This window comes from Erithacus rubecula (genome assembly GCF_903797595.1).
Source record: "Erithacus rubecula genome assembly, chromosome: 11".
In the NCBI taxonomy this organism is placed as follows: Eukaryota; Metazoa; Chordata; class Aves; order Passeriformes; family Muscicapidae; genus Erithacus; species Erithacus rubecula.
The window spans coordinates 20,592,526-20,619,290 of record NC_136663.1 but is presented as its reverse complement, the minus strand read 5'-3'; the positions used below and the strand labels follow the sequence as shown (position 1 = coordinate 20,619,290).

General features: G+C 55.1%; 1 protein-coding gene across 2 annotated transcripts; it reads right to left on the bottom strand.

The window, feature by feature from the left end:
* Window positions 1–9,796: 9,796 nt before the first annotated feature.
* Window positions 9,797–22,679, bottom strand: ETV5 (ETS variant transcription factor 5). 2 transcript variants are annotated; one of them, XM_079315677.1, is made up of 13 exons: window positions 22,538–22,679; window positions 21,923–22,059; window positions 21,658–21,745; window positions 21,462–21,509; window positions 21,309–21,359; window positions 16,157–16,286; window positions 15,804–16,061; window positions 14,091–14,350; window positions 13,448–13,507; window positions 13,014–13,082; window positions 12,509–12,678; window positions 11,727–11,828; window positions 9,797–11,579 (listed from the first exon to the last, which is right to left on the bottom strand). In XM_079315677.1, the coding sequence occupies exons 2-13, from the start codon at window positions 21,965–21,967 to the stop codon at window positions 11,358–11,360; spliced, it is 1,503 nt and encodes a 500-aa protein (XP_079171803.1). In that variant the 5' UTR covers window positions 21,968–22,059; window positions 22,538–22,679; the 3' UTR covers window positions 9,797–11,357. The 2 variants fall into 2 exon arrangements, with proteins under 2 accessions (XP_079171803.1, XP_079171802.1); XM_079315676.1 differs by lacking the exon at window positions 22,538–22,679 and adding an exon at window positions 22,321–22,391.
* Between the last annotated feature and the right edge of the window lie 4,086 nt (window positions 22,680–26,765).

Below are 26,765 nucleotides of genomic sequence, written 5' to 3'. Positions count from 1 at the left end.
GGCACCAGCTTCCTGGCCTCACTTTCCAGGAGCAGGAGTGCCAAGAGTGCACAGAAGATTGAGAAAAAACAGCTCTAAAAAGGGAAAAAGCATTTGCAAATGTGCCTGCTCTCCAGGCACTCCTGGGAGAACATAAGGTTTGGAAAAAAGCCTGCCACCTTCATCTCCTCCTTTAGTAACAGTTCAACCTGCTGAAAAGACATTAACTGACTCAAAAACAGTCTGGGAACTTAAACATTACCCTTATCCCTGTAGCTCCAGCCTCTCCCAGCCAGCTCCAATGGCCACAGGCAGGAAAGCCTCCAAGGCAGCAGCGTGATGCTGAGGAGACCCACCACACAGAGAGATGGTCCATTTTCTGCTGAAATGTTTGTAATTAAGAGCTCTGGCTCCCTGGTGATGTGTGTCCTATAAAGTACTAAAAATAAAGCCATTAAATAAAGGGGGCACTGTTGCAACTCTTGAAAAACTAAACAAACTAGGAAAAAAAGGCACTTTAGAAGGAAGCAGAGTTTTGACAGCATTTCCTGGCCTGGGATGATGCTAATGCAGGTACAAACATGGGTTTGTGAATGCAGCTGAAGCCATGGAGTGGAGTTATCCACACAAACCCAAACTCTAAATGAGATCTGGTGTTTGTGCCCTTTGGATGGCAGCCACACTGCTTTCCCAGCCAGCACCATGCTCCAGAAAGCAAAGTGGATGCAAGAACATGTGTCTGTGTTTGATAATTCCCTCTTCAGCTTTTCTTCCTGCTTTTCTCCCTCCACTCAGCCAGCACAGCCTCAAAAGCAGCTGCTGTCCTCCAGCTATGTGCTCCACCTCTGCCCTCTTCCCACCCTGCTGGGGCGCTGGGATATTGAGGTGTTGGGATGCTGGGATGTTGAGATTTGGGGATATTGGGATATTGAGATGCTGGCAGTGGTGTTGCAATGGTAAAAGCCACTGTCCCAGGTAGCTCCAAGCCCTGTCCAACCTGACCTTGGACATTTCCAGGGATGGGGCAGCCACAGTTTCTCTGGACAGCCTGTGTCAGGGCCTCACCACCCTCCTAGTATCAAATCTAAACCCACCCTCTAAATGATCCATTCCCATGCTGTAATCCATGAAATATCTTCTGAAGACTGGTACAGAGAAGGTAAACAAGGATGCTGTGCAATATTTCCTCATGAAGGCAACATAATTAGACCCAAACCTTGGTGTCTGCTGGATCTTAAAGTTCTTTCACTTGCAGTAATATTAAATCCTTACCCTAATTAAAGGTACTACTCCCAGACAGAGGGAGATCCTCCTAGTTTAGAAGACAAAAACCATTCCAGCCTATATTTAATTTTAATTCTTGCTGCACACTAAGTAATTTTTTGGTTTCCAAATTACTTCTGGAAATACTAACCTGTCATTTCAAGAGAGCAGACTCTCCTTGTTTCTCTCACAGGTGGAATTCTGATTTATTGTGGCCAGAGAGCTTCAGAGCCAAATGCTCTGAGCAAAGGTGTACTGCCAGTCCTGGAAAAGTGGGGCTTTGAGTCCACACTTCAGGTGCATTGCTTTACTGGAATCTGGCTGAATGCACAGAATCAGGTTACCAAAAACCACTGTAGTGCTGCAAAAATCCCACAATTCTTGGCCTGGTCTTGTCTCAGGGGAAATGTTCTTTTATTCAAACACATGATCATCCACAGTGCTCAGATAAAGAATGTAAGCTTAAAATAACTGTCTTCATGTCTGGATACTTCAGTGCTTTGACAGCAGGAGAATAATATTTCAAGGCATAAAATGCATAGAAAAAAGGACCCTTTTGGGCACAGCTGGTTCTTGTAGCCAGGTGTGGTTATTGATGTCCATGCTTCAAATACTCCACAGCATCAAGGCTGGCCTTCTTCTTCTGTTGCTTGCTGGAGGCAATAGATTTCTTCCTATCCTCTCAAAACTAAAGGCTTTTGGGTCAAATACACCACTCCCTACCCACCAAGCCCTTACAGCTGTGTGTGTTACCCAGATCATGGTTGGAAAATGTTGCATGTATGTAAAATTGGCATTATAGTGCTACAGTACTGCTGAATCTGCACTGGTCTTCAGTAAAGAGTGAGGGGGCTGGAGACACTTGAATACCTCCATATCCTCCTGGCCTGGGCTTACCCATTACTGCATCCTTATAATTGTTAGGTAATTCAAGAATATTTTTGCTTTTTACCTCATTCCTCTTAATGTTTTCCTCACACCCCAATGGGATAAAAGTGCAACAGACCCCAGAGCTAGACCAAGGGTCTTGTCCAGGTGCTGCCAGCATGGCAAACCAGGAGAAATTATCCATCACTGAAATATTCTGAGCTGAAAAGTGGAAGGAATGGGGTATAATAATCTGTAAAACCAGTGTCTCCCAAAGGCTGAGAGCTCAGGTCTGGCACAGAATGCCTCAGCAAGCAGCTTGTGGGACAAGGTGGGTGAGAGTACAGCACAGAGTCTTGTAAGAAGGAAGTCAGTTGCCTGAAGCTGCTGCCTGGGGGACAAATACCCACATTCCTCCTTCTGTTTGTGTTTGCCTGAACACAGAGGAGGTCTCCTAACCATGGGCTCACAGTTGTACCAGGAGAGGGAAGGAGATGTGCCAGAAGTGTAGGATCCCTGTGCTGGGCAGCACACCCCCCACCAGCTCTGATGCCCAGCATGGGGTTAACATCCATGGGGACTTTTCAACATGTGGTAGTGCCAGGTGTCTGATGGCAGCAGCTCCATGGCTTTGGGAGGAGATGGATTTCCACCTCTACCTGCTTCCCTGATGCTTTTAAGTGTTTCTATTTTGGAGCTGTATCTCCCCCACAAAAGAAAAGGTCTTTCAAAAGAGCCACTGCTCAAAAGCTGGGGGGTGGGGTTTGACACACCAAGAAAGGCTGGGGGAGTTTTGTTTCCTGTGGAAAGCAGGCTGAAGATAAACCCTCTCCAGACTGACACCTCTGTCACCAGGTGGGAATACTGGACATCTCCATGGCCTGATCCATGCAGCAGTCCCATGGGATTCCAGGTCAGTGACCTTCTGAAGGTTGGGTTGGATGATGTTTGCTGCAGCAAGAGCCAAGGCCAACACTGGTTTTGGCACTGAGAAGGTCCAGGTGATGCCTTCAGTGGTGACAATGCATTCCTGGTGATGATGCCCCTGTTGGTGGTGATGCCATTCTGGCAGCTTTGGACCTATAAAATTCCTGTGGTGCCCACAGAGCTCTTCCTTTCCACACCTCTGCTGCTTTTCCCAGACTATTTTCACCTGCAATATTTTTCACCATACCATGCCCCAGGCTTCAAATCGTGATCACTGTGCTGATCCTGCCCACTGATGTCTCTGCCATGGCAAAGCTATGAGTTCATCTTGACAAGCTCAGCTCTGTGGGCATTGCTTTCAGGCTGCCTGCAGGTGTGCTGCCTTGGGCATGTCTCAACAGTGCTGCAAACCAGCAGCAATTTTAAAGGAAAATTAAATAATCAGGCCAGATCTTGTCAAATCATCTCACCTGATGGATGGAATCTGTTTACTTTATTGCTTAAAAAAAAAAAAAAAAAGAGAAGCCAACAAATCTCACTGGAGGCACACCTGCTTCATCCAACAGCTGCTGCCAGCACATCTCTGGACTTGGAAGAAGTTTAGCATGTGCTGCCCCACGTCAGAGATGTTCACTTCTTGCAGGCTTCACTGCAGGGAAAGTTGAAATCCAGGTGCACAGAATCCAGGCTGCATCCCAGGGTTTGTCTGGGGAGTCTTTGCAGAGGTGAGACAAGAATGAAGAAAGAAAATTCAGGGGTCTGTGCTCTGCATCTTTCTCTGAGCTGCCTACAACAGGCTGGAGGTGAACAAGAGGCACCTTAGCAATTTTTGGGGGGGCTATGTCAGCTGTAGACCACAGAATGAGCATGGAAAGGAGCCCTGGCTTAAAATGTACTCTTAGTCCCTCACTAAAACACCAGGGACACTTCCAGTAGACTCATGTCTGCCTCCTTTCTCTGGTAGTGATTTCAGAAGAATATTACCCTTCATACTGGGGAGGAGAAGTCCAAAACCTCAAGGGAAGGGACTAAATTCCAAATTGCATTAAGATAACTGATATTGCAGGCTGGCTTTTCTCAGGCACCAAGAATGCACAATTCTATTTGGCTGAAACATCATCTGAGGGGCGGGGGAAAGGAAGCTGGGCTCTGTGTAGTATAAATCTGGTGGCCCTTGTAAGCTCAAATCTTGGCTTTGAATTTTTTTATGTCTCTCAGCTGGTATGGACACAGCAGTGGATATGGAGATGGTGATGCTGCTCCTTCCTTCCACAGCCTCTGGCCTGGTGCCACCAGGGATGGATGGATGGATGGATGGATGGATGGATGGATGGATGGATGGATGGATGGATGGATGGATGGATGGATGGATGGATGGATGGATGGAAAAGGCTACACTGACTGGCTGAACAGTTTTCTGAATATTTTGAGGAGTTGTGCACACAGCTCCCCAAACAAAGCATGGTCCAAAGCATGGCATCACCAAAATGTTAGCACACCATGCAGAGCTTCACCCAGCAATGGGGTACAAAGGGCTGATGGTCTGAAGAGGTGGGAATAATGCAGGACAATAACGCAGGTGGGAATAATTCTCCAGGCTCTAAATGGAGGCTGGTATACAGGGTGCAGGTGGGTTCAAGCCCAAAGGGAGGAGCAAGCTGTTCTCTGGTGCCATTCAATTTAGAGAAGCAGCCAGGCTGTGTCTGACAGAGTGACAAAGCTCCTTGTTTCATGACTCATTTCAGGAGAACAGCTTTGGTAAGCAACAATTTTTCACTTCTTTGATTTCAGAGGGTGTGAACTTAAAAAAAATCAAAAAGAAAAACGAAAAAATAAAACCCCAAACCCATGAGTTGAGAACAGAGGCCACATGGCTGAGAGCTGAGCTGTGTGCCCTGAGCCAGGACTGGGGCATGCAGCCACCCATGTGCCTCAGGGCAGGCTAACCCAGGCAGAAATGGAGCTGCCTCAGCACAACCCAGCTGGCTCCACAACAGGCAGGCTGCTGGCAAAGCAGGTGGCTGGGAATGCAGGGCAGGAATTCGGTGTAAGGATGTCCTCCTCCCACTCACCTGCTCTGTGACTCATCCCGGTGAGCTCATGCAGGAAAGGGAGGAGGGTGCTGCCAGCCTGCCGGGGTGGGAGTGCCACAGCTGCCCCAGGAGATGCTGAGCTGCCCCTGTGGTGCTGCCAGTGGGGATGGGGAGCCTGAGCTTCACACACTGAGCTGGGGGGGAGCCCTTGTATGGGATGGAAAGCCCTGGCACTCCAATATGTTTTCAAAGAAATTTATTTTCTTTCCACTTCCATCTTGAAAGCAATTTTGAAGCCCAGGAGAGTAGCACTAGCTCACCCCCTGGGTTTTTGCTCTTCACTGCTCCCTCCATACACTGCTTTTCTTTCTCAGCTGTCTCTGAGCAGCCTAGGAGATGAAGAGCTTTGGGAAGGGTAGCTGAGGCTGCAGCCTGGGCTGCTGCTGCCCTCTCCTGGGTCCAAGGTGGCCAAGAAAGCAAGAGATGATTTTTTAAAAGAGATGCCTGTGTTCATGTCACCCTTGGCAGATCCTCTTTCATCCTTGCAGGAAACAGCACTCAGAGGGTGCCAGGCCCAGGGATGCTGCCCAGGCTGGTACAGGACTGGCCTGACTTTGCCATTTGAAGGGCTGTTATCAAATCCTTTCAGGAATCCCAGCAAATTTTATGGCAGGACAATGGATGATCATCTTGGAGTGCAGGGAGCAGCTGTGCTGACCCACTGCTGTGGGAGCTCTGGGTTTCTCACCTCATTTGCTGCCTCTTCTGTCCAGGACTGTTTTATTTCTATTAAACTAAAAAGCCCTCTGAATAAGACTGTGGCTCATTCCTTGTGCTGCAGACAAGTTCCCAGCTCTGCCCCTCACCTTGGCTCCATTGTCAGCTGAAACAAAACCTCACATTGCACATTTTGCCCTGTCTTGCCCATGCATTGGTCCTGTCCAGGACCCTCTTCTGGCTGGAGGGATGTGCACCCAGCCAGATGAGCACCCAGCTCTTTGCAGGAGGGACAACAAAGTGGAGGCACCCTCCTCCCAAACTCTGAGCCTCTGGGGTGCTATTGCTTGTCTCTCTAAAAATCACAGAATGATAGAATGATTTGGGCTGGAAGAGACCTTAAAGATCATGGAGTTCCACCCTCCTGCTGTGGGCAGGGGGTGGGAGAACCTGGTGCCTCAGGTTCTCCAACCAGAAGAACCTATGCAGGAGAGAATTTTTGGGAATAGTTCCATGGTTGGGAATAGTCCATGGACACCTCCAGAACACAGGAGTAACACAGAGCAGTTAGTGCCACAGCTAATAAGAGGATGATGGAGTCTCCCCTGTAGCTCTGAGCCTTTAATTCAGCAATTGGCTCATGGTTTCAGAAGCTACTTAGAGGCTTATTCCAGTGTTAGTGCCTTGTGAGAGGTTGGGAGCTCAGTGCTGGAGGGCTCTGAGGCTCTGGGGTGTTAGTGGAGCCCCAGCTCTGCTCTCAGTGGAGCACAGGAGAAGGTGGGGTCAGTGGTGTCCCTTTTCCTGCAGCCTGCCCAGGAGTGGGAAGCTTGGAGTCAGTAACACAGACCCACATCTCCCAGGAATGGCAGCACAAAGCACAGAGAAGCCCTGGGAAACAAGCTGTGGCTGAACCCTCCCTGCCACAGAGTGTGCATGAACCACATTTGGGCATCAGAGACCTCTGCAGATGTGCTGCCACAAACCCCATGGTGGCCAGCAGCAGCAGATGGACAGATGGACATCCATGAGGTGGTGCCAGACCACCAGTGTGAACAGAGCTGGGTGTCCTGCACACCCCCGGGCTGGAAGTTCCTCACTTTTGCTAACTCACCAGCCCAGATCTTTGCTTGCTTGATTTTTTTTTTTGGTTGTTGTTTTGGTGTGGTTGTTTTTGTTTGTTTTTTTTTTTCCTGGAGTTAACTCATATTGAAGTTGGCTCCACACATGGAGCCACTCCAGGTGTTTAAGAGCCAAATCAACCCAGTTATTGAAAACATGGAGAGTTTGAAGAGCTGCTGTGATGTGACCTCCCTGGTGGAACCAGCTGCCAAGCACAGGCACGAGGCCACCACCATGGGCAGTGGGACATGGGCCAGCTGGGAGCTGTGTCCCACTGCCCAGGGTGGGCCATAAAGCACCTCTGGTCCCAAGTGCTGGGCTTGCCAGTCCTGCCAGTAGAACAAGCTGTGTGGGCAGTAATTCTTCCCCAAAATTCTCTTCCAGGCAGCAATGGAAAACTCTGTCATGGGCTATTAAATATGAAGCCCCTGAGCCACAAATCCTGCCCCAGTCGGAAGTGCCAGACTATTTATACACTCCCATGGAAGAGCCAGAGCAGACCCTTGGCTGTCTCTGCTGCTTTTTGAACATTTTCCAGTCCTGCTATATGCTTCTGAGGCAGGGAGAGAAGAAATGTGCTCCATGAATTATGGATGTGTAAAGGGTTGTAATGATGCTCTCCCTTTTACAGGCTCCTCTTTTCCAAATGGTTTTTAACCTGTGCCTCTCAGACCATCTGGTAACTCCAAACTCTCATTCCAGGGAGGGGGTGACTTGGGACACATAAACACTGTGAAAAGAAGAAAACAGGAAAAACCCCATTTGTCCCCATTCAATACCAGCTGCCATTTTATTGTGCCACAGGTTGTTGTTCACCCTGAGCTGCTGATGGGCTCTTTATCACAATGACCACACAGAGCTGGAATCTGTGAGCTGGAGGGTTGGGCACCAGCACCAAGGTTTTTCCCAGTCTGGACAGCTGAATCCTCCCCAAAGTGGTGCTTCATCATTCACCATCCTCTCTGCTCACTCCTCTTCATCCTCCCCAGTGGCTGGGAGAAAGGCAGGAGGCAAATGGTGCAGGAATCTGGGAGGAGGGACCAAGGCAGTCAGTCCTGGGGATGGGCAGTGGTGGCCTGAGCCATTCCTGGTCCTGGGGCAGGGGTGGCAGTGGCAGCAGTGCTCCCAGCCATGCTCCCTGTGCCACGTCCTAAGAGGGCACATCCCCATTCCTGGAAGCATTTGGTGGGGCAGGAGGTGAGAAGGGAGCACCCATGCTTCCCCACCTGCCTCCCCTCCATCTCCCCAGCTCCTGGCAAATGCCATCCAGCCCCTGCTCTGCCTGGGAGCTCTTGGCCCCATCCCTGGGAGGCTGCAGGCAGGACACTGAACAGCTGTGGCTTGTCCCTTACCCTTGGGCTGGGGACAAGTGGGACCAGGCACCCGAGGCAGCTCCATCCCCTCCGTATGGAGCATGAGGAGAGGGATGGGTGATGCACAGCAGGATCAAATAAGGAGCAAATTCTTGGTGTTCTAAGTGATAAAAGCCAGTGAGGTGTCGAGCCCTTTGGGGCCTGAACCCTTTTGTCCCACACTGACAAGCTGGGATAGAAAAACCTCTTCCTAACCTCTCCCTGCAGTAAGAGCAGATTCCCCAGCCCTGCCCACAGTAAGATTTGCAGGGCCAGGGCTGTGGTGTGACAAGATGCTGGATGAAGGCTTGGAAAGGCTTTGCCTTATCTGCTCACCCTCATCCTCAGCATCCATAACTGGTCCCAAATCTCTGCAGGGGCTGAGCCCCCTCCCCTCGGCCATCTGCCCGCCGGCCCCGCTGCCGGTGGCCCTGGTTTCCCCTTGCTCCATCCTGAGCACCAGGACTCAGCCTCTGAAATCCCCAGGAGGTGGGATTACCAGGCCCTGTGTCTGGGAGATCACCTGGCTTTTGCAGTCTTGGGCAGAGCTTTGTGGAAAACAAAAATGGGATAGGGTTGGGAGTGCATGATGTCTCCTGAGGAGAAACAGCTGATTTACCTCTTTGAAGGCTTCATGGCAGATCAATTGGTTTTGCTGGATGTTTTAGATCCTGCTTTGCCCTGCCTGGGAGACAGCCACACTTCTCCATGCAGCTGAATACTCCAGGCATGATGGAAGAGCAGCTTAAGGACCCATTAGCAATGTGGCTGGCAGCCAGCAGTGGATCCAGGAGAGATGGGGTGTGTGTAAAAAGTGTCGTGGCACACAGGGACCTTTCATCTCTCCACTGCCACATCTAGGGATGGGGTTTGGCTGGGCACTGAAAATAAACTGGAAAAGAACAACTCCAGCATCACACCAAGCCCAGGATGGGCTGGGAGCCTGTGGAGACCATGGCTCAGCCCAGATAAAATTGAGGCCAGTGGGAAGGGGCAGTTCTGGGGTGTTTGAGTTTTTCTCCAGCCTGGCAGGAGAACACAGACCCTTCAGCTGAATCAAGTCCTCACAGAACCACCCTTGCCCTCTACCCTTTTCCTTCATCTTTTTGCAAACTCTGAATTTTTCCCAGCCTAGAAATGAAGACAATGTGGGGACCACTGCCAGTAGCTTGTGGAGGAGCTTGGAGCTTTCCTGAGCTTCAGCCCCTACTTGATGGCAGGTGCTCATGTTTTCTGGGGAGTGGAGGACTCACTGAGAAACCCTGGGAAGGAGCAATATTAAACTGCACCCACGGGGCAGAAGCCACCCCCATTCCAAATGGATCCTCTCATGGGATGTGGCTTTGTGAAAGCCATGGCAGGATCCACACCCAGGAACAACAAAATCCAGAACTGGGGAGAAAGCAGCCCTGGTGACTTGGGCCCAGCTCCAGACAGACCCTCCTGCAGGTCCCAAATATGGGCTGTAGCCTGGAGCACTCCAGCCCCCACAAGCCCAGGCAGCATCCCAAGGCACAGGGAAAGCAGGAGCCCAGGCAGTCAGGGAGGAACAGGAAGCAAGATCCTTTATTGTACACAGTACAGAATGTAATGCAGCTTTGCAGGAGATACATAGCCCTGCTTGAATAAAGATATTTCAAATCAGTCCTCAGATTAACTCCTTCTGCACTGCAGACCTGCCACACAGAGCAGATGGTTAAAAACCTGTCCCCAAGGTGGGGTTCCCAAAAGCAAATGCTCCCCATGGGTACAGGCCACTGCAGCCACCATGGGGAGAGCAACCAAGTCATTGCAGAGTTAATCTTCATACTTCCCAAAAAAAAAAAAAAAAAAAAAAAAAAAAAAAAAAAAAAAAAAAAAAAGAATCAGACCAAAAAAAAAAACCAACAAAAAAAACCCAAACAAAAATTCCAACTGAAGCTAATTAAGGAAGAGAAAAAAATTCCTATACAGCATTTACAACAAAACATGTAGCTGGTGCAGGGGAGGCAGGTATGGATATATGAGTGGTGGAGAAGTTTTAGGAGGTGCAGCAAGGGGTGGGGGGTGGGGGGAGCTGGAGGGAAGCGGGATGTTGAGGAAGGGGGGTGGGGGACCCCCTATCCCTACCCACCTCAGCCTTACAGCCCAGCTCCGAGGCCATGCCGAGCAGGGGGAGCACAACTGAGCCAGTACTGGGATTCAGCCCTGGCTCCCCTGGGAAAGAGGACTGGAGCAGTGAAATGGAGTGGACCAGATCCTTCAGCAGCCATCCCAGGAAGCCATGGGCATGGAGGGCTGCCCCTGCCACTAGGAAATGTCCCCAGGGGCTCCAGGGACAGCAGCCGAGCTGCAAAAAATAGCTTTGCCTTACAATACAAAAAATCTACAAAAATCAGTTTAGAAACCTTTAGTATTTTCCTAAAACATCCCAAAAAAAAAAAAAATAAAAATAAACAAACCAAAGAGGGAGTTAGTGTCAGGGTCTCCTCCTCCCCAAAATGCAACCCCTGGCCTGTAGCCAGAGCTGGGGAGGATTGGGGGCACGGAGAGGATGCAGGAGGTTCTATGGGAACAAGAGGATAATATGGGGAGGGGCGTCAGGAAGAAGGCAGAAGGCTCCTCGGAGTTGGGGTAGGATGCTGTGCACATCAGCCCCGGGGTGCTGGCCCCACATCCCTCCTCTCTCTCTGTGCAAATCAAAGCCCTTTCCACCACACAAGGCAGCTACGCAGGGATTGTGCTCGATGCAAAGCAGATTGTCGTGACAATTGGCTCGGTAGCCACGCAGCCCAGACTTGGGGCACTGCCAGAGCCAGGGCCTGGGGAAGAGGCTGCAACTTTAGGCTCCTGGTGCCCCAAGACATCACACTGATGCACGGCAGGAGGTGCCAGCCACGGGCAGTCCTGTGCACTAGCCCTTGGAAAGGAAGGGTGGGAATTCGGCAGCGACACACGCGGGGCGTTTGAAATTCCTCAAATCTGTGTGTGCACCCATGCTGTTTGTCATTGGGTTTGTTTTGTTTTTTTGTCTCCTTACAGACAGCCAAAAATACTCTTAGAAAACCGTGTCAGCCCCAGGTGGACGCGCTGGTGGCAGTGGCTCTGCCGGCCGGCCGAGTCAGTAGGCGAAGCCCTCCGCGTAGGGAAGGCTGCTGCAGGGATCCATCTCCAGGAGGAAGGCTGGGCTGTCCTCAAAGTGTGTCAGGGGCACCGTCTCCTCCTCTGGCACCGGGCAGTCGGGCTCTGTCTTCAGGAAAGGGCGCTGGTTGTCAGGATAGGCCATGGAGAACAGGGCGTCGGGGTCACAGACGAATTTATAGACGTACCGCTCGCCGGCGACCTGCGGGAGGAGGGAGGGTGTGAGGGGGGACTGAACACCAGCCCTGCCCTGGGGGAGCACCATACACCTCACACGGGATCTAACCCCCCTCCTGCCACACCCTGGGACAGCAGGGGATGGTCACAGCCCGCTCTGGGGGTCACTCACCTTCTGCATGATGCCCTTCTCGTAGTAGTAGCGCAGGGAGCGGCTGAGCTTGTCATAGTTCATGGCTGGTCGGTTCTTCTGGATGCCCCAGCGCCGTGCCACCTGTGGGGACAGAGAGGGGGCAGTCATCAGGGATCCTCAAAGGAAATCACAGCTGAAATGCAGACCAGAGGCTGGTCTGAGAGGGCTAGCTGCAGCCAAGGTGTCACCGTGGTGTGGGAGTGGCTCCCTGCCACCACACAGCCACCGCCGAACCAGGGCCCAAATCAACAGTCATTTCATTAAGGAGAGCCTGCCAAAAAAGCTGCTTCAAAATACCACAATTTCCATGCGTGGTGCAAGAGATATTATGGGTAATTACCCACAATGCGCAGCTCGGTGCTGGCCACAGCTGCTCTCAATTACTCCCCAAACAGCTTCTCCCTCTGTGTCACCCTCCTGTGGAGCAGAGTGGCTCTGGAATCACAGTGTGCCAGCACGGAGCTGCTGCTGCTGCTGGAAACTCAGGGCAGAGGATGGGAGCAGCTTGGGAAGGAGGGAGCAGTGGCAGAGCAGCAGAACTCAGCACAGAGGCAACACCAGCATGGCTGGTGACCAGTGCCACTTGAGGAGCAGCACACGCCACGCTGAGAGGCAGTGGAAGGTACTAAAGGCAAATTTCTCCAGCTGGCTGGAGAGCAGAGAAAGGTGCCTCGCCTCAAGTCAGAAGGTTCTGCTGCATGGGAAGGATCCAGCCCTACACCCCACAGGCACCCCCAGCTCCAGGGCAGGAGCTCTCCTACCTCCTCAGGCTCGATCAGCTTGAACTCCATGCCCCGGCCGGTCCAGGCGATGAAGTGGGCGTTGGCAGGGTCATCCAGGAGGGTGACCAGGAACTGCCACAGCTGCAGGGACCCACGCCGCTGGTAGGGAGGGCCCTCACGGTACAGGGTGGGCTCCTGCTTCACTTTACCTGCTTGCACAAAGACACCTGGGTAAACAGCCTGGCTCTGCCCCTCTCCCAGCTGGAGATACCTACAACAACATGGGCCATCCTGTGCCAAGACACCTGAGCAGGATCACGGGGTGGGAGGGGGAGAGGTGCTGGGGATGGTGCTGCAGGCAGGTAGGTGTCAGGGACAGAGATGGAGCACGGCACTGATGCCAAGCTGCCACGTGGGATGATGCTCAGCAGCTCTAAGGAGCACTGTGCCAGCACTGCTTCGCTTTATAAGGCAGGCACATCAGATCCCAGCATCCCCACACCTTCCTCCACGAGCCTCAGTTCCTCTGGGGTCAGATTCTTACCCTCCAGCCTCTCGGGTACCACGCACGTGTCATCAAAATACAATCGTGTGTCCTTTTCATATGAAAATCCTGTGGGGAAAACACCCTTTGTGAGCACAGGGCCCCTCCACTGCCCTGGCTGGACCCCAAAAAACCCTGCCTTGGCTGAACCCAGAACAGGAGCCCATCCCCAGCTCTGGGAGCAGACCTGTTGCCAGTGATTTCAGTGGCTGAGCTCTGTGCAGCTCTGCCCCCGTCACTGCTCCAAACCCTATTAGCAGCCCTGTCAGATTATCCCCGATTACACGGCGCTGCCGTGCCCTCCCAGCACGCTCACAAGGGCTGCTGCCAGCACATGTGGCTCTCCTGGGGCTTTTCTGGGTGCCCAGGGAGTGCTGCCCACAAGTGAGGGGTGGGATGGGGCCAGGACAGGGGACAGAGGGGGAGTCACTCACCGTCATGGCTGTTGGGGAAGACATTCCCCCGTAGGTACGAGGACTGGCAGTTAGGCACTTCTGAGGGGGAAATAAATGGCATTAAGGTTGCAAACCCCACAGATTTGGGGGTTTGGCAGCATATTCATTATCCCGAGCATGGACTGCAGTGAATCCTCCCTCCCCACACTCCCTGGTCCACTACATCCACCCTCAGCATTGGGGAAAAAATAGCTAGTATGATTTGGGGTGGCACTGGAGTTTAGACTGGAGCTTGAGTTTTCACAGGCCTCACATGAAGAGAGGCACTGCTGCACCTCCCCTACCATCTGCTGGGCTGTGCCACCCTCCATCCCGAGGTTGGGGTATTTTTAGGTCCTAAGGCGATTAGAGGATTTTTCCGTGATGCTGGTAGGGTCCAGCAGCCAGCAATCACAGCTGGCCCCAGGCCAGAGCCAAGGGGGGACCCACCAGGCACTGTGGGGCACCCCAGCCTGTGGCTACAGCACTGACCACACCGCTGGAATGGGGAGAACGCCTCGGAAAAAGAGGAAAGAGGGGAAATAAAAAGGCAAAGTGGCAACCCAGCACCCTGCCCCTGCCGTGCTGATGCTCCCTGGAGTGTCACTGGTGTCACCACACCCAGCCCCTGGCCCACACCCACCTGAGTCAATGCAGTAGTCCCGGGGCTCCTGCTTGATGCCCAAGGGGGGCTGGAAGCTGTGGCCAGGGGGGCCGGGCAGGCCAGGGCCGCCGTGCTCGTAGAGAGGGTCGTGGTACTCCTGCTTGAATCCCTGAGGGGGGCGGGGGGCAGTGGGGCCCAGGGGCTCCGACAGCTGCCGGTGGTAGAGGGGGCGGCCGTCCCCCGGCACCCCGGGCTGCGGCGGGAACGGGGGGCACGGCTCCGACAGCTGCCGCTGGAACCTGCGGGACAAGGGCCTGGTGTCACCACAAACTGCGTGTCCTCGGCCTGGGGCGCACCCACAGCAGGCTGGAACGGCTCCTCAGAACCACAGGGGACCCAGAGGCCCCTCTAAGCGCTGAGGATCCCCAGATGGAACAGCAGGATTACACACGGGCCACCACAGTACAGCACTCTGCCTTCAGGTATCTGTAAAGGAACAGGAAAAGACAAAAAAACCACCCCCCGGCACTCCTCTCTCTGCAGACCACTAAAATGTGTCCCCAGCTGGGGGCAGGGGCCAGGGATGCTGTGCATGGGTGGGCGCTTACGCAAAGCCAAATCCACCCCGCAGCCCCAGCCGGCTGCTAATCCGCCTGCGCAGCTGGGATTAAACCTTGAACCCGACAGCAGGGAGCACTATTTTGGGCTCTGCTGCTGCCACCGCTGCTCTGAGAGCAGGTCTCTGCTGCTGGCCATGGCTGAGGCACCATCTCGAGGGGGTGCTGCCACATCCCCCCGTCCTCCGGCACCTTGAAAGGTGATCTGGGATGTCCGTGCGGGCTCCTCTCAGCCGGCCTTGCACCATTTGCCTTTGTAACCCGAGCCCTCCCAGCTGCCGGGCTGGGATTACTCCATTTCCGAGCCATGTCCCTCTGCCCTTCCTGAACGAAACCCAAGCCCCGTGCTGGCACAGAGATTCCCGAGGGGTCGCAGCCAGCCCCCTGCACAGCCTGAAGGTCACACAGAGCCTGCTTTGCTGGGCAGGGATGCTCGCCTGCTGTGGGAACATTCCAAGGAAACCCTTGGCCCCACTTCGCCAGGCTGCCACATCTTGTCCCATGCTCACAGGGGTGACACCGTGGCTGCCACAGCAAAGGAAATCCAGAAACCACGAGCAGAGCACCCAAAGGAGCAAACCCAGGGTGAGGGAAGGGACTGGTAGAGTCTCCAGGCACATGGGAGTGATGGGGAATGAAGCCACAGCTCGGAGAGGAAGGAGGAAACAGGGGTCTCCCACCACAGCCCACAAAACCATGGTGATGCCATGCAGTGCAAGGGGGAGCTCTGGACCACTCCCAGCCCGGGGTCCCAGCCCCACAACCCAGCATGGCTTGGCTTGGGAGGCAGAGCTACAGCAGATGGGAATGAGGAGAGCAGAGCCCTGACTAGGGACCATCACTGTTGGAACAGGGGTGGATGCAGGAGTCAGCCTCTGCCTCCCTTGCCTGTCCCAAGAGGGAGGTAAAGGCTCTTGCCCAATGTTCAGGGACTGGAAGGAGCTGGAGAAAGAGCCACAAGATCCCAGTAAGAAGAAACAAGTTTTGCCACGTGGGACCACAGGCAACATTTGCCCACGGACTGCACCCACAGCATGGGGACAAAGACACGAGCATTCCTCTTTCTCCCCCACACTTTGAGACCACCAAGCCACCCCCAGCGGCTCCCGTGGTGACTGGGGTGGGGCTGCCTCACCTGTGCTCTGCGGGGTATTGGTTCTCAGACATCATCTTTGGCATGTGCATGGGCGGGCGCGGCACGGCGAAGGGCGGCTGCTGGCGCTGCTCCTGCAGGGCGTGGGGGGCCGGGGCAGCGCCGTGAGCAGCCCCATGGGCAGCCCCTGGCACGGGCGGGCCCGGCGGGGGCAGCGCCGGCCCGGGCTGCGCGGGGGACACGGGCGTGGCGGGCGGCGTTAATGGCTTGAACCCGGCGGGGGGTTTCCTGTCGTAGGCACTGCCAAGGGAGAAGGGCCGGGGGCTGACGGTGACACTGCGGCGTGGCACAGTCCCCCAGGGCTCTGCACACGGCGGTGTCCCCGTGCTACCTACCAGCAGTTGTAGAGGCACTTGTCCCCATAGCCGGCACACAGAGCCTGCTCGTGGCTGCAGGATGACAGCTCCGAGGATGGGCTGGGCAGCTCCCGTTTGATCTTGGCCGGAGGTGGGGCGTGCAGGACCACTGCAAGGACAGCGAGGGGACACAGGCTCACCCACAGGGCAGGGGGCGCTGGGAGCCTCACTCCTGCTTGGCAATAAGGTGCTGGATGATGCCCTGGGAGCACTCAGCAACTAAACCAGGCTGACAGACCCCAACGCTGGTGGGGAAGTGAGTCAGGGTGGCAGGGGAGGGCAGAGCTGGGACAGTCACAGCAGCCCAGGACATTGTTCTCAGCCAGGATCCTGCTCTCCTTTGTTTAAACAACTCTTCCTCACAAAAAAACCTCCCTCTTTCACTTTGGTGTGTAAGAAACTCTGTGTCCTGCCCGTAGCTATTGCAATGTGCTGCCTGCACAGGGAGGCCACAAGTACCCTGGGGGAAAAAAAAAAAAAAATCACTTCTTATGCTGCTTGATCTCCTCAGCATGATCCCATCACTTTCCAGGCCTTAAACAATCAGTGGAGACATAACACTGTATTTACACCCTTGGCCACAGGACCATTGCTGGTGAACTCACCCCCATGCCCAGCCAGGGTGCAGTGTGAGAGCCAGAGGGGCACAGGCAGCTCAACAACAGCCTTAGATGGGACACGTGCTGTCCACCAGCCTCACAGCGAGTGGAGCAAAGCCCAGGCACCACAGGCAGTGGTTGCCTCCCTGAGTTTGACAGACTGGAGCTCCAAGACCTGATAAACAACTACCCCCTGCCCTCCCAGGGCCGTACCCACTTGCAGAGTTTTTAAGTGGGATCCACCTTCCCGCAGCCGAGGTGCTCCAAAGGGATCCAGCCCTAGGGTCCCACTATGAGCTCAAGTGACAAACATCCCATTAAACCCAAATCCTCTCCGCCCACTCCCAAGCTCACTTGCTATATATAATTATAAACTGAGTAATATACGCTTAAGCTAATTAATTTCTAAAAGCAGGCGCCCTAAGAAAGGGAAAGCGCCTCAGAGATCTGTACCTAAATAGCGCCTCAGAGCAGAGCCAAGACTAATCGGAAGTGGAGTATTAGCTTCGTGCGAAGCCTAAACACAGCCCAGCTACACTGGAGAGGACAAATAGCTCCAGGACAACTGTTCACAGCTTGCCAGGTAATTAGCTGCTCCCCTAATTTGTCAAAACCTTTAAAGAGCTGCTGACTCCCCTCTCTGCCCATCCCCCCCTGGAAGGGCCTCAGTACAGCTGGTACCAAGGGCATAAACCCCCCCTCCCCGAGAAGGATTTGAAACACAAAGCCCAGCGCTGAGCCAGCACAGCCCCCCACACGCCTTCCACCCGCTCCCAAGCCGGATTTATCCCACTCCTCCTTCCCCCCCTTCCCCAGCCAGGTTTTGCCACTCTCAGCATTTCCAGCCTTAAAAGGGGGCCAGCGTGGCGGTGGCAAAGCACAGGCACCCCACGAGCCATGGGAAAGCAAAGGGGAACTGGTTTTGGAAAGGCTCCAGCTCCCTATCGTGGGCATGGTTCTCCCGAACAGGCTCCGTGTTGTTGGAGCGAGTTGTTTTTCCGCCAGTCGTACAATGGGGTCTGGTTATTCATTGAAAAAAAAGAAAAAAAAAAAAAAGCCTCCAGTCCCTGAGCAGGCACCACCCTCCATTCACAAACACTTCGTAGTGCTCCATTCATGTGGCTGAGGGAGGGAAAAAAAAAAAAAAAAAAAAAAAAAAAAGAAAGGAAAAATTTCCCCAGAGCTTAGCACTGCCATTCAAAAAAAAAGGGAAATGAGTCTTAAGATCCTAACAGAGACCAGCTGTCCAAGCCCGGGCTCTGTGCAACGTTTGGATTCCTTACACAAACACTGCGGGGCCGGCCGGCGCTGCTCAGCACGACGTGCTCCAGTGCCAAGCTCACGGCCAGCGAGGCTGCAGGAGCACAGGGTGCAGCTTTTGGGGGAAAGCTCTGGCTTTGGGTCCCAGCAGCGAGCTGGGAGGAGCTGCCCTGCCCCAGCACCTCAAAGGAACACTGGGTGCACAAGCACTTTTACACTTTCCGGTCCTGCCCTCGGCACTGTAATTAAAAGCTAAAAAAATATATAAAAATACTCAGAGGGAGCAGCTCAACTACAGATGGGGCTGGAGAGGATGTGTTGGCAGATCCATGCCAAGGCTGAGCCACAGCAGCAGCGAGGACACCCGTGGGTGCCTGACAGCCCTCAGGGCTGCTTTAGCCTCTGCTGATGGAAGGACAGACCCTGGGGAGAGCAGCAAGGGACCAGCCACACTGCTGTGCCCAGCCAGGAGGGGAGGTTCAGGCAAACCCTCCCAGTGCCACACAACAGCACCAACTGGAAATGCCTCTAATGCCAGCCCTAAGACATGCCCCATGGAAAAGGCCTGGAATTCCCAGTGAATCCCTTGGTGGAAAACAGGGCAGGTTATTCCCATCCTCCTGCACCTCCATGAGACTAAGTTTGGAGAGCACTGGCTTCCATTGAATGAGCCAAGGGAAAGGCAACCAAAACACCACTTCCAGCCCAGGGACACTGGCACCAACTCAAGCCATCACCTGGGACCGAGCTCCACTCCTGCCCCTCCATCCCCCGGCACTACAGGACGCACCCAAGGTCACATAAGGAGAGGAGTCAGAAATAGAAGCCAGGATCCTGCTCTCCTTTGTTTAAACAACTCTTCCTCACAAACAAACCTCCCTCTTTCATTTTGGTGTGGAAGAAACTCTTTGCCGTGCCCGTGGCTGTTGCAATGTGCTGCCTGCACAGGGAGGCAAGTACCCTGGGAAAAAAATCACTTCTTGTGCTGCTTGATCTCCTCAGCATGATCCCATCACTTTCCAGGTCTTAAACAATCAGTGGAGACATAACACTGCATTTACAGCCTTGGCCACAGGACCACAGCTGGTGAACTCACCCCCATGCCCAGCCAGGGTGCAGTGTGAGAGCCAGCACGAGCTCTGTGGAGTCACCACAGCCTCCTTGCTCTCCTGGAAGGATCCACCACTTCCCTGAACAACTTATAAGCACTAAATCTGGCCTCTTGCCACTCAGAACAATGCATCCTTCATGTGGAGTAGCCTTGCTTTCCTTACAGTGGGATTTCCTCCTCAGCACAGCAACCCACTGCCCTCCGGATTATTTTGCCCCAACTTTAAGACCCTGTCTGCCAGGGATCTTGGCTATGGAATTGGGAACAGAGAGTGGGCAGTAGCAGAGTTGCAGGCAGCTTTGAGGGAGTTTTAGCAAGGTAAGAAGAATGCAGTTCTGAGCATATCCAAGACTCCATGTGGCACAGGCAGCAATGCTCCCCGTTGCAGTGGGGTCCAAACTGAGCCTGGTTCGCCCCTTTTTGCTGCTGTGCAAGGAAAATTGGCCATGGGAAGGCAAGATGGGGCACAAGACTGAGATTTGCTCAGGGTAAGAGAACAGCAGTTTCCTCATGGAAAAGGCGTGGAGTCACACAACTGCAGAAACAGAGTCCAACACAGGGACAAACATCCACAGGGACTAAGAAGGGATTTACCTTTCCCCAAGAGCCAACGGATGCTGAACTCCAATGTGACTGCCAGCCCAGGAAGGCAGCATGTCCCTGCTAGTGAAAGCTGGGTGCAGACTGCAGCTGCACCAGAGCCAGCCTTCTCTCCCTTTCTACACAGCACACAGCTCTAAACTGGTGTTTCTCTCCTCTGTAAACTCTCTCTAGCACAGGGATGCAGAGCTGGGCTTCCCATTCCTCTCTGCCTCAGTCTGGGTCCCCCCACAGCCAGCACTGCAGAAGCAAAATAAACCTTTGCTTTCTCTCCCCAGGAATGTTAAGGAAGGTTATTGCTGCAGGCAGATCTTTCAAGTGACAAAGTCCTTTCAACACCAGGTCGGCAGGCCGAGCAGATCAGAACATTTTAAGGGTCCTGACCAAATAAACGCCTTTTTCTTCTTCTCCTCTTTTTCCTGCATCACCCAGAAAAGTTTCTCTCTCCTCTCTGAGCTCTTCAGGTTACAAGGAAAAAGAGACTGCCAAAAGGCACTGGAAACAGCTTCAGCTTCAAGAGCCACCCTCCCACGCACACTGCAGTTTCTACTGCTCCGAGCAAGAGCTGCTGGGCTGTGCTGGGGATGTCAACAGACCGTTGTGTTTCTGACTCCAGGCTCGCCTTTTATCTCAGGGGAGACAGGGGGAAAAAAACACATCTGAAACTTGGGCTGTCTGGACCAGCTCAATGGCAAGTTTCCCACTCCGAAGTAACCAAAGAGCAATAATTAACATGCGCTTGCTGTCGGAGGAGATACCCCGCTGCATGCTGTGACAAAGCTGGAATGAAAAATCTGTTCGACTGCAGGCTAAATTTGATTTCCTCCGAGTTCCGTAGCTGTCTGGCTCGGCAGCAAAGCCCAGCCACCGACACCAAGCCACTACTTGTGTTTGCCAGGTAACAACTCAAAACATCCTGATTCCGCCCCCGTCCTCCCCCGGCCGACCCTTGGAGCCCCACACGCCGTTCCCCAGCCCCTGCCCTCGCCACCAGCTCGCTCTGGCAGCGCAGCACGGCTCAGAACCAACTCTCTGCTCTTATGCAATTCACCAGGGACTGCATTTTCACTGGCCTCCTTTTAAAGAGGCTTGCTTGCCAGTGATTAATGCTGCTTAAAGCGGCTCAAGTTTCACCGCTCAGGCTCGCTCTTGCCAACAGCGCTGGGCAAGGGCTCTACAAAGCTCTAGAAGCTGCAGAGATTGTGGCTAACCAAGCAGCCCAACCAGGGTTATCTCTCCCACTTGAAAAGGAAAAGGAGGATTTAGAAGCGAATCCACCTCACTACGAACAAGCATCGTGTCTCAGAGGAACCCAGAGAGCAGTTTAGATATTTCCATGCGCTTGGCCATAATTTCCACCATTAACAAAAGACAGGACGTTGCACGTTTCATCTCGATGAACCCAAACCACACGTGCTTTCTCCCAAAATCCCGTGATTTCACGTTTCAGCCCCAGGAACAACTGCTTTCCCAAGGAAGCAACTCCAAATCCAGTGCAAATGTTTGCACAGGCACCCAAACATCTAACCCCAGAGAACAAAAACCCGGAACAATCACTTACAGTTGTCAGACTGGAAATCTGGGACAAATTGTTCGTCGTCGGGGACCTGAGCTAAAAAAAACAAACAAAAAAGTGGGTTTATGGCATTTTCAGTTCTGAAAGAGATGCTCTCAGAGAGATTTGACATGGCAAAAGGCAGAGGTGAAGACTTGCCTTCAGCTAGCCAGGCCTCTTGGAGCTGGCTGAGATCCTGGAAGAGCTCTGGAACAGAGTGAAAGACTTATGTGCTCCACAGAAGAATACATAAAACTGCATTATTTGCAGGATTATTTGCAAAACAACGAATGCGAGGCAAGTGGTCTCACGGGGCCACAGAGAGGCCACGGCTGCCCGGGCCAGCCCTGCCTACCTTCCGAGTCATGGGCCAGGTCGGTCTCCAAAAATTTCCTTTTCCTATCGGACCCCGGCCGGCCTCGGCCCTCCTCTGTGCAGGATTTCTGCAAGGAACAGGGACACAGCTGCCCATGAGGGTGGCAGCCCCCAAAGCTGGGGGTGCCCTCAAGGGCAAGGGGGGCACTCCCAAGGATGAGGAGTGGGTGCCCCAAGGATGGGGGAGGGCTGCCCCCAAGGTCAGGGAGGCAGGTGTCCACAGGGATGAGGGTGGCCAAACTTACCCCGGGGCCCATGAAGGGAACCTGCTGGTCGTAGAAGCCGTCCATGGTGCGGGCGAAGCGGGCAGTGCCCCCGGCCCGCTCAGCATCGACGCCGGCCCGGGAAGGGGGGTCCGGCCCGGGCTCCGGCAGGTGCGCGCCTGGGGGGTGGAGGGGACGGGGAGGGGTCAGCCCCTGGCCCCCGCCACCCCCGGGGCTGGCTCGGTGCGGCTGCGGGGCCGCCACGCCTCCCCGGGGAGCCGGCCCGCTCCTGCGGCCGTGGCGGGTCGCAGCCCCCCGGCTCGTGATGTCACCTAATTTCTATAGAAACGGCCGTGACATCACGCGCCGTGGGAGCGGGAGGAGGCAGCGGGGCGGGCGGGCCCCTTCCTTTCCCTTCCCTTCCCTCCCCCGCCCCTCACCGCGCTGCGGGGCCGCGCCGCAGCCGCGCTCGTTCCCACGCCGCCCCGCGCGCCCCATTCATAAACTCCGCCCCCCCCGCGCGCTTCTCCCCCGAGCGCGCGCTCGAGCGCCCCCCGCCATTCACACCGCGCGGCCCGCGCCATTCATAAACACCGCCCCCGCCCCAGGCCCGCGCCCCGGCCTCGCCGCTCCCCGCCGCCAGGCCCCCCCACGTACCCGGCCGGGGCGCTGCAGCCTCAGCGGCAGCGGGGCGAAGCGGGAGCGGGGCCGGGGATGGCGCGGCGCCTCTGCGAGCCCGGGCACCGCGCTGCCACTGCGCGCCGGCCCGCAGCCCCCGAGCCAGCGGCCTCCGCCGGCCCCGCCCCGCGCCGCTTGTTTACCCTCCGCGCTGGCCAATGGCGAGCCGCCGCTCCGCCGCCCGCGCCCTCTGATTGGCTGTCGGGCCGCCCCGCGCCCGCCCGCGCGCCGCTCCGCCCAGCACCATTGAGACCGGCTGAGTGGGCGGGGGCGGAGGCGACCAATGGGAGCGCGGCGATTGGCCTGGCTCCGCCCGGAACGTTTTTCATTCATAAAAAAATAGAAGGGGGAAAAGACTGACGGGTGGGGCCGCGGCAGCGCAGGATTTAAAGGGGCCGCGGCGCTCTGCGAGAGCGCGGGTGGGGGTTTAACGGGCGGCCTTGGGGGTGGCAGAGTTGTGGGGGGGGCCAACCCTCGGGTCCGGGTCCAAGTCCAGGGTGGCGAGAAAAGTCCGAGTCCGTGCACAACGTGCCCAAGAACCTGCCACACAGTAAGCCATGCACATGGTATGGACTTGGGGCCTCACAGGCCTTGGGGTCCCCTCTGCTTTCTTGGTTTCACACAAGCATGGCAGCATCACACGGGACCCCCTGCGAGCCCAGGGCTAACTCATCCCTGAGTACTAGTTTTGGCACCCTGCAGGCACCCTGGAGGCAGAGTTGCCTTTTAAGAGGGGCATGGGAAAAGTAGTTCCTACCAGCAAGGGCTTTGGGGCCACGAGTCCCTCCAAGCAGATTCATGGACACACACCCTTGAAAGACACCAAACGTCCTAGAGGTTTGGGAATGAATTTAGGACAGAACGGTGCTGCTGGATGCCTGCCAGGCCCCCCACTGCAGCATTTCCCTGCTAAGTGCCTCAGTTTCCCTACATGTAACAAGGTGAGACCTGCCATGGGGACCTGACTCTGCTCAGGGAGGACATAGTTTGCACAAAACAAATGGGCTGCGTGGTGGCCTCACACTGCTGTGGAGGAAGTTATTGCTGGAGAAGGCAAAAACAAGGTGTTTGGTTACATACTGCACATCTCATCTTAGGAAGGAGAGGAACCTTCTGCTTGGATCCTGGGAAGCTGTCCAGGAATTAGGAAGTCTGTCGGTACAGAGATGTTCTGGCCAGCTTGAAATGCTCAGGTCATGGGCTTGTCAATGTCCTGGGCGAGCTGCCCAGCCTGTCTGTGAGCTGCTGGTAGGAACTCCTCTGTCCATGTTGGGTTACTAATGAGCTCCCAAGTCCTGCAGGGCCACCTCCACCCCCCAGGGATGACAGTGGTCAAGGCAGGTAGCTCCTGTGCCACGGTGTCCCAGGAATGATGGGGGGCAGCTGGGACACACCACGTGCTGGGGGCAGGAAGCACAGAGGGCACGGGGTGTCCTTGCTGCCGGGGGGCTCTGCAGGCACTCGTGCTCTCACTTCCCCTCTGCACAAAGGCAACCAGGATTAAATCACTGCAGGTAAAATTAGCAGATGACACATGGGCGGGCAGGTGGCAAAACCTGGGCCGGGGAGCAGAGCAGGCAGTGGGGATCAGCAGGGTCACTGCAGAGCTGGGGGGCACCATGGGCACCCCAGGGCAGTGAAATCTGCACGGTTTGGGGGTGCTCAGCACCCCTGGGACACAGAGAGGTGCTGAGGCAGCCATGGGGCAGGCAGGTGGGAGGTCACAGGAAGAGCTGAAACCCCTGGAGAACCAGGGCTGAGGGGAGGTGGTGGGGGGGATGGTGACCGGTGCCTGCTAAATTTAGACCCCAGTGTTGAAAAAAAAAATTTTTTTTGCAGGCTCCAAATTTAGCCGGATGCAGCTCGCAGTGAGCACTGCTCCATCACGCTGCTGCCAGCACCCCTTCAGCCCCGGCATCCTGGAGTGGGCACCATCCCCAGGGGTGGGGAGGCCACAGCTGGCCAGGAATGACCCCCCTGCAGCCCAGGAGCAGCTGAGGAGGAGATCATCACCATCTTTATTGGAGGCAAGCCCACAGCAGTCCGGGTGTACACGGCAACACGCGCTACGCTACGGACACCGTTCCATGCAGGCAACCACGGCTACACAGCACAGGGAGCAGGGGGATGGGGCTCCTGGGGCAGTGGGGCACCCCAGCTCTCTCTCAGGGGTCCCCCAGTGCAGCACTAAGTGCCCAAGGGCTTGTTTGGGGATTTGGTACTGGTACTCAAGGCGTCAGCTCCATCCCATGCACTTGGGAACTGGGCTGAACTGGGAGACACTGGGGAATGGGGGCTGAGCAGAGCCTTGAGTGCCCCACAGCTGCATGGCTTATTCCTCCCTGGAGCCAGGGACAGCTGGGATGAAGTCCCAGCCTCTGTGGGTCCCTCCTGGGCTAGGGACCTTTGCACCATCAGACTAAGGAGGTCAGGAGCTGGCAGGCCCATTGAACCATGCCTTTGGCAGTGTGGGAGCAGAGTGGAGCTGGGTGTCCTGGTGCAGGTGGCAGGGATCATGTGCCTGGCCATCAGAAGGGATGACTGGGTTGGATCCTGGCAGAGTGGTGCTGGTGTATCACATCCCACCACCCAGAGTGTGGCCCAGGGCTCCCTGTGCCCTGCAGGACCAGGCTGAGTGCTCACCCCTGGCACTGGGTGCATTTCTGCTGCTCACCCCTGGCGCTGGGTGCAGGCACAGGCACCATGCCCCTCTGCTCCCCCAGCTCTGCCACCACCAGCAAACCACAGCAGAGACCCAGTGCTGCTCTTGGAGCCCAGCAAACTGTGACAGGAGGCAAGGAGCAGGAAAACCACTGCTGAATCCATGCAGGCTCTGGATAAAACCCTGGGCTGAGGCTGAGTGGGCAGGGAAATGGAACCAAACCTGCTGACCTTGTGTGCTGCCATCCCACAGAACAAACCTGTCACCCTCCTGCTGGCAAAGCTCTGGAGATGACAGAGGTGGTTTTTTTTTCACGAGTGTGGGGCTGTGAGGCACTGCTGCCCTTGGCAATGGGCTGGGGAAATGGAGGCAGCTGGTTCATGGGACCTGGGGTTTGTTTGGCCTTGCTCCATCTGCTACTCTGAACAGCTGCCTTGGGGGACAAGGAGGAGGAGGAGGAGGAGGAGGAGGGTGGATTTCTGCACTGTGGGTGATGCATGCCTGTGCACACAGGTCACAAACAGCTCCCTTCCAGCTCACTGTTCACTCTGGAATGGTGATGGCAGCACCTTCTTCCACGGGAATGATATTGAATGGGAGCTGCCTGGGAGCAGGGGTCACTCAGGATGTGGTTGTATCCTGCATGCAGGCCCACTGCTGGAGGCACTGGGTGACTGCAGAAGCAACCAGCAACCTTTCCCATGGGCCACTCTTGCCAGTTCCTGGCTCCTGGGAGTACATCCAGACCACCACAGCTCCATGCATTCATCTGTTTTCTGGTCCCTGTGCATCTTGGAGACAAGCTGCATCCCCTGATCTGTCCACCCATGGGTGATGCCACCAAACCTGCCTGTGCATCCCAGTGGGCCCCAGCAGTCATGCAGGCAGCATCTGTGAGGCTCCTGGAGTCTGGAGTGGCTTGTGGGGAGAGCTGGCCATACAGAAACCAAAGTGCAACCCCTCTGCCCCACTCCCTGCAGCCCAGGAGCATCAGGGGCAGCACCTGTCACACAGGGAGAGCACCAGCCTGGCAGAGCACACTGGGAGATGTGTAAAAGGTGCTGGGGACACTTTCAAGTGAAAAGAGTTTCTGGATGTCTGTCCCCAGGGTCTCCAGCCCCCAGGCTTTAGGAGAGAGGAAAGTCCATGTGGAAGGAGGTGCCATGGAGGACAGCCAGCAGAGAAGGGAGGTGGTGTCTGTGTCCAATCTGGGCTCCCAAGAAGGTGACCCCCCCAGAGTCCCTTTTTTGTCCAATGTTCACTGAATAAATACATAAATATGAACAGAAAGCCCAGACGTGGGCTACTCCCCCCCAAATCCCTTTTTGTTGCCATTTCCCTGTAAAAACACAGTCTCCTCCCATCCCACCCCAAGCTTGGCCCTGTGCACTGTCTGTCCCCAGCCTGTATCATGGCTCACTGGGCTGGCAGCAATGGTTCTTTGTATCTCTCTTAAACCCCACAGCACAGAGGTGAGTGGCTGAGATGGCTCCTCTAGGCCAAGGAAATAAATAATTCCTCCCATTGCAAGGACAGGGGGACACA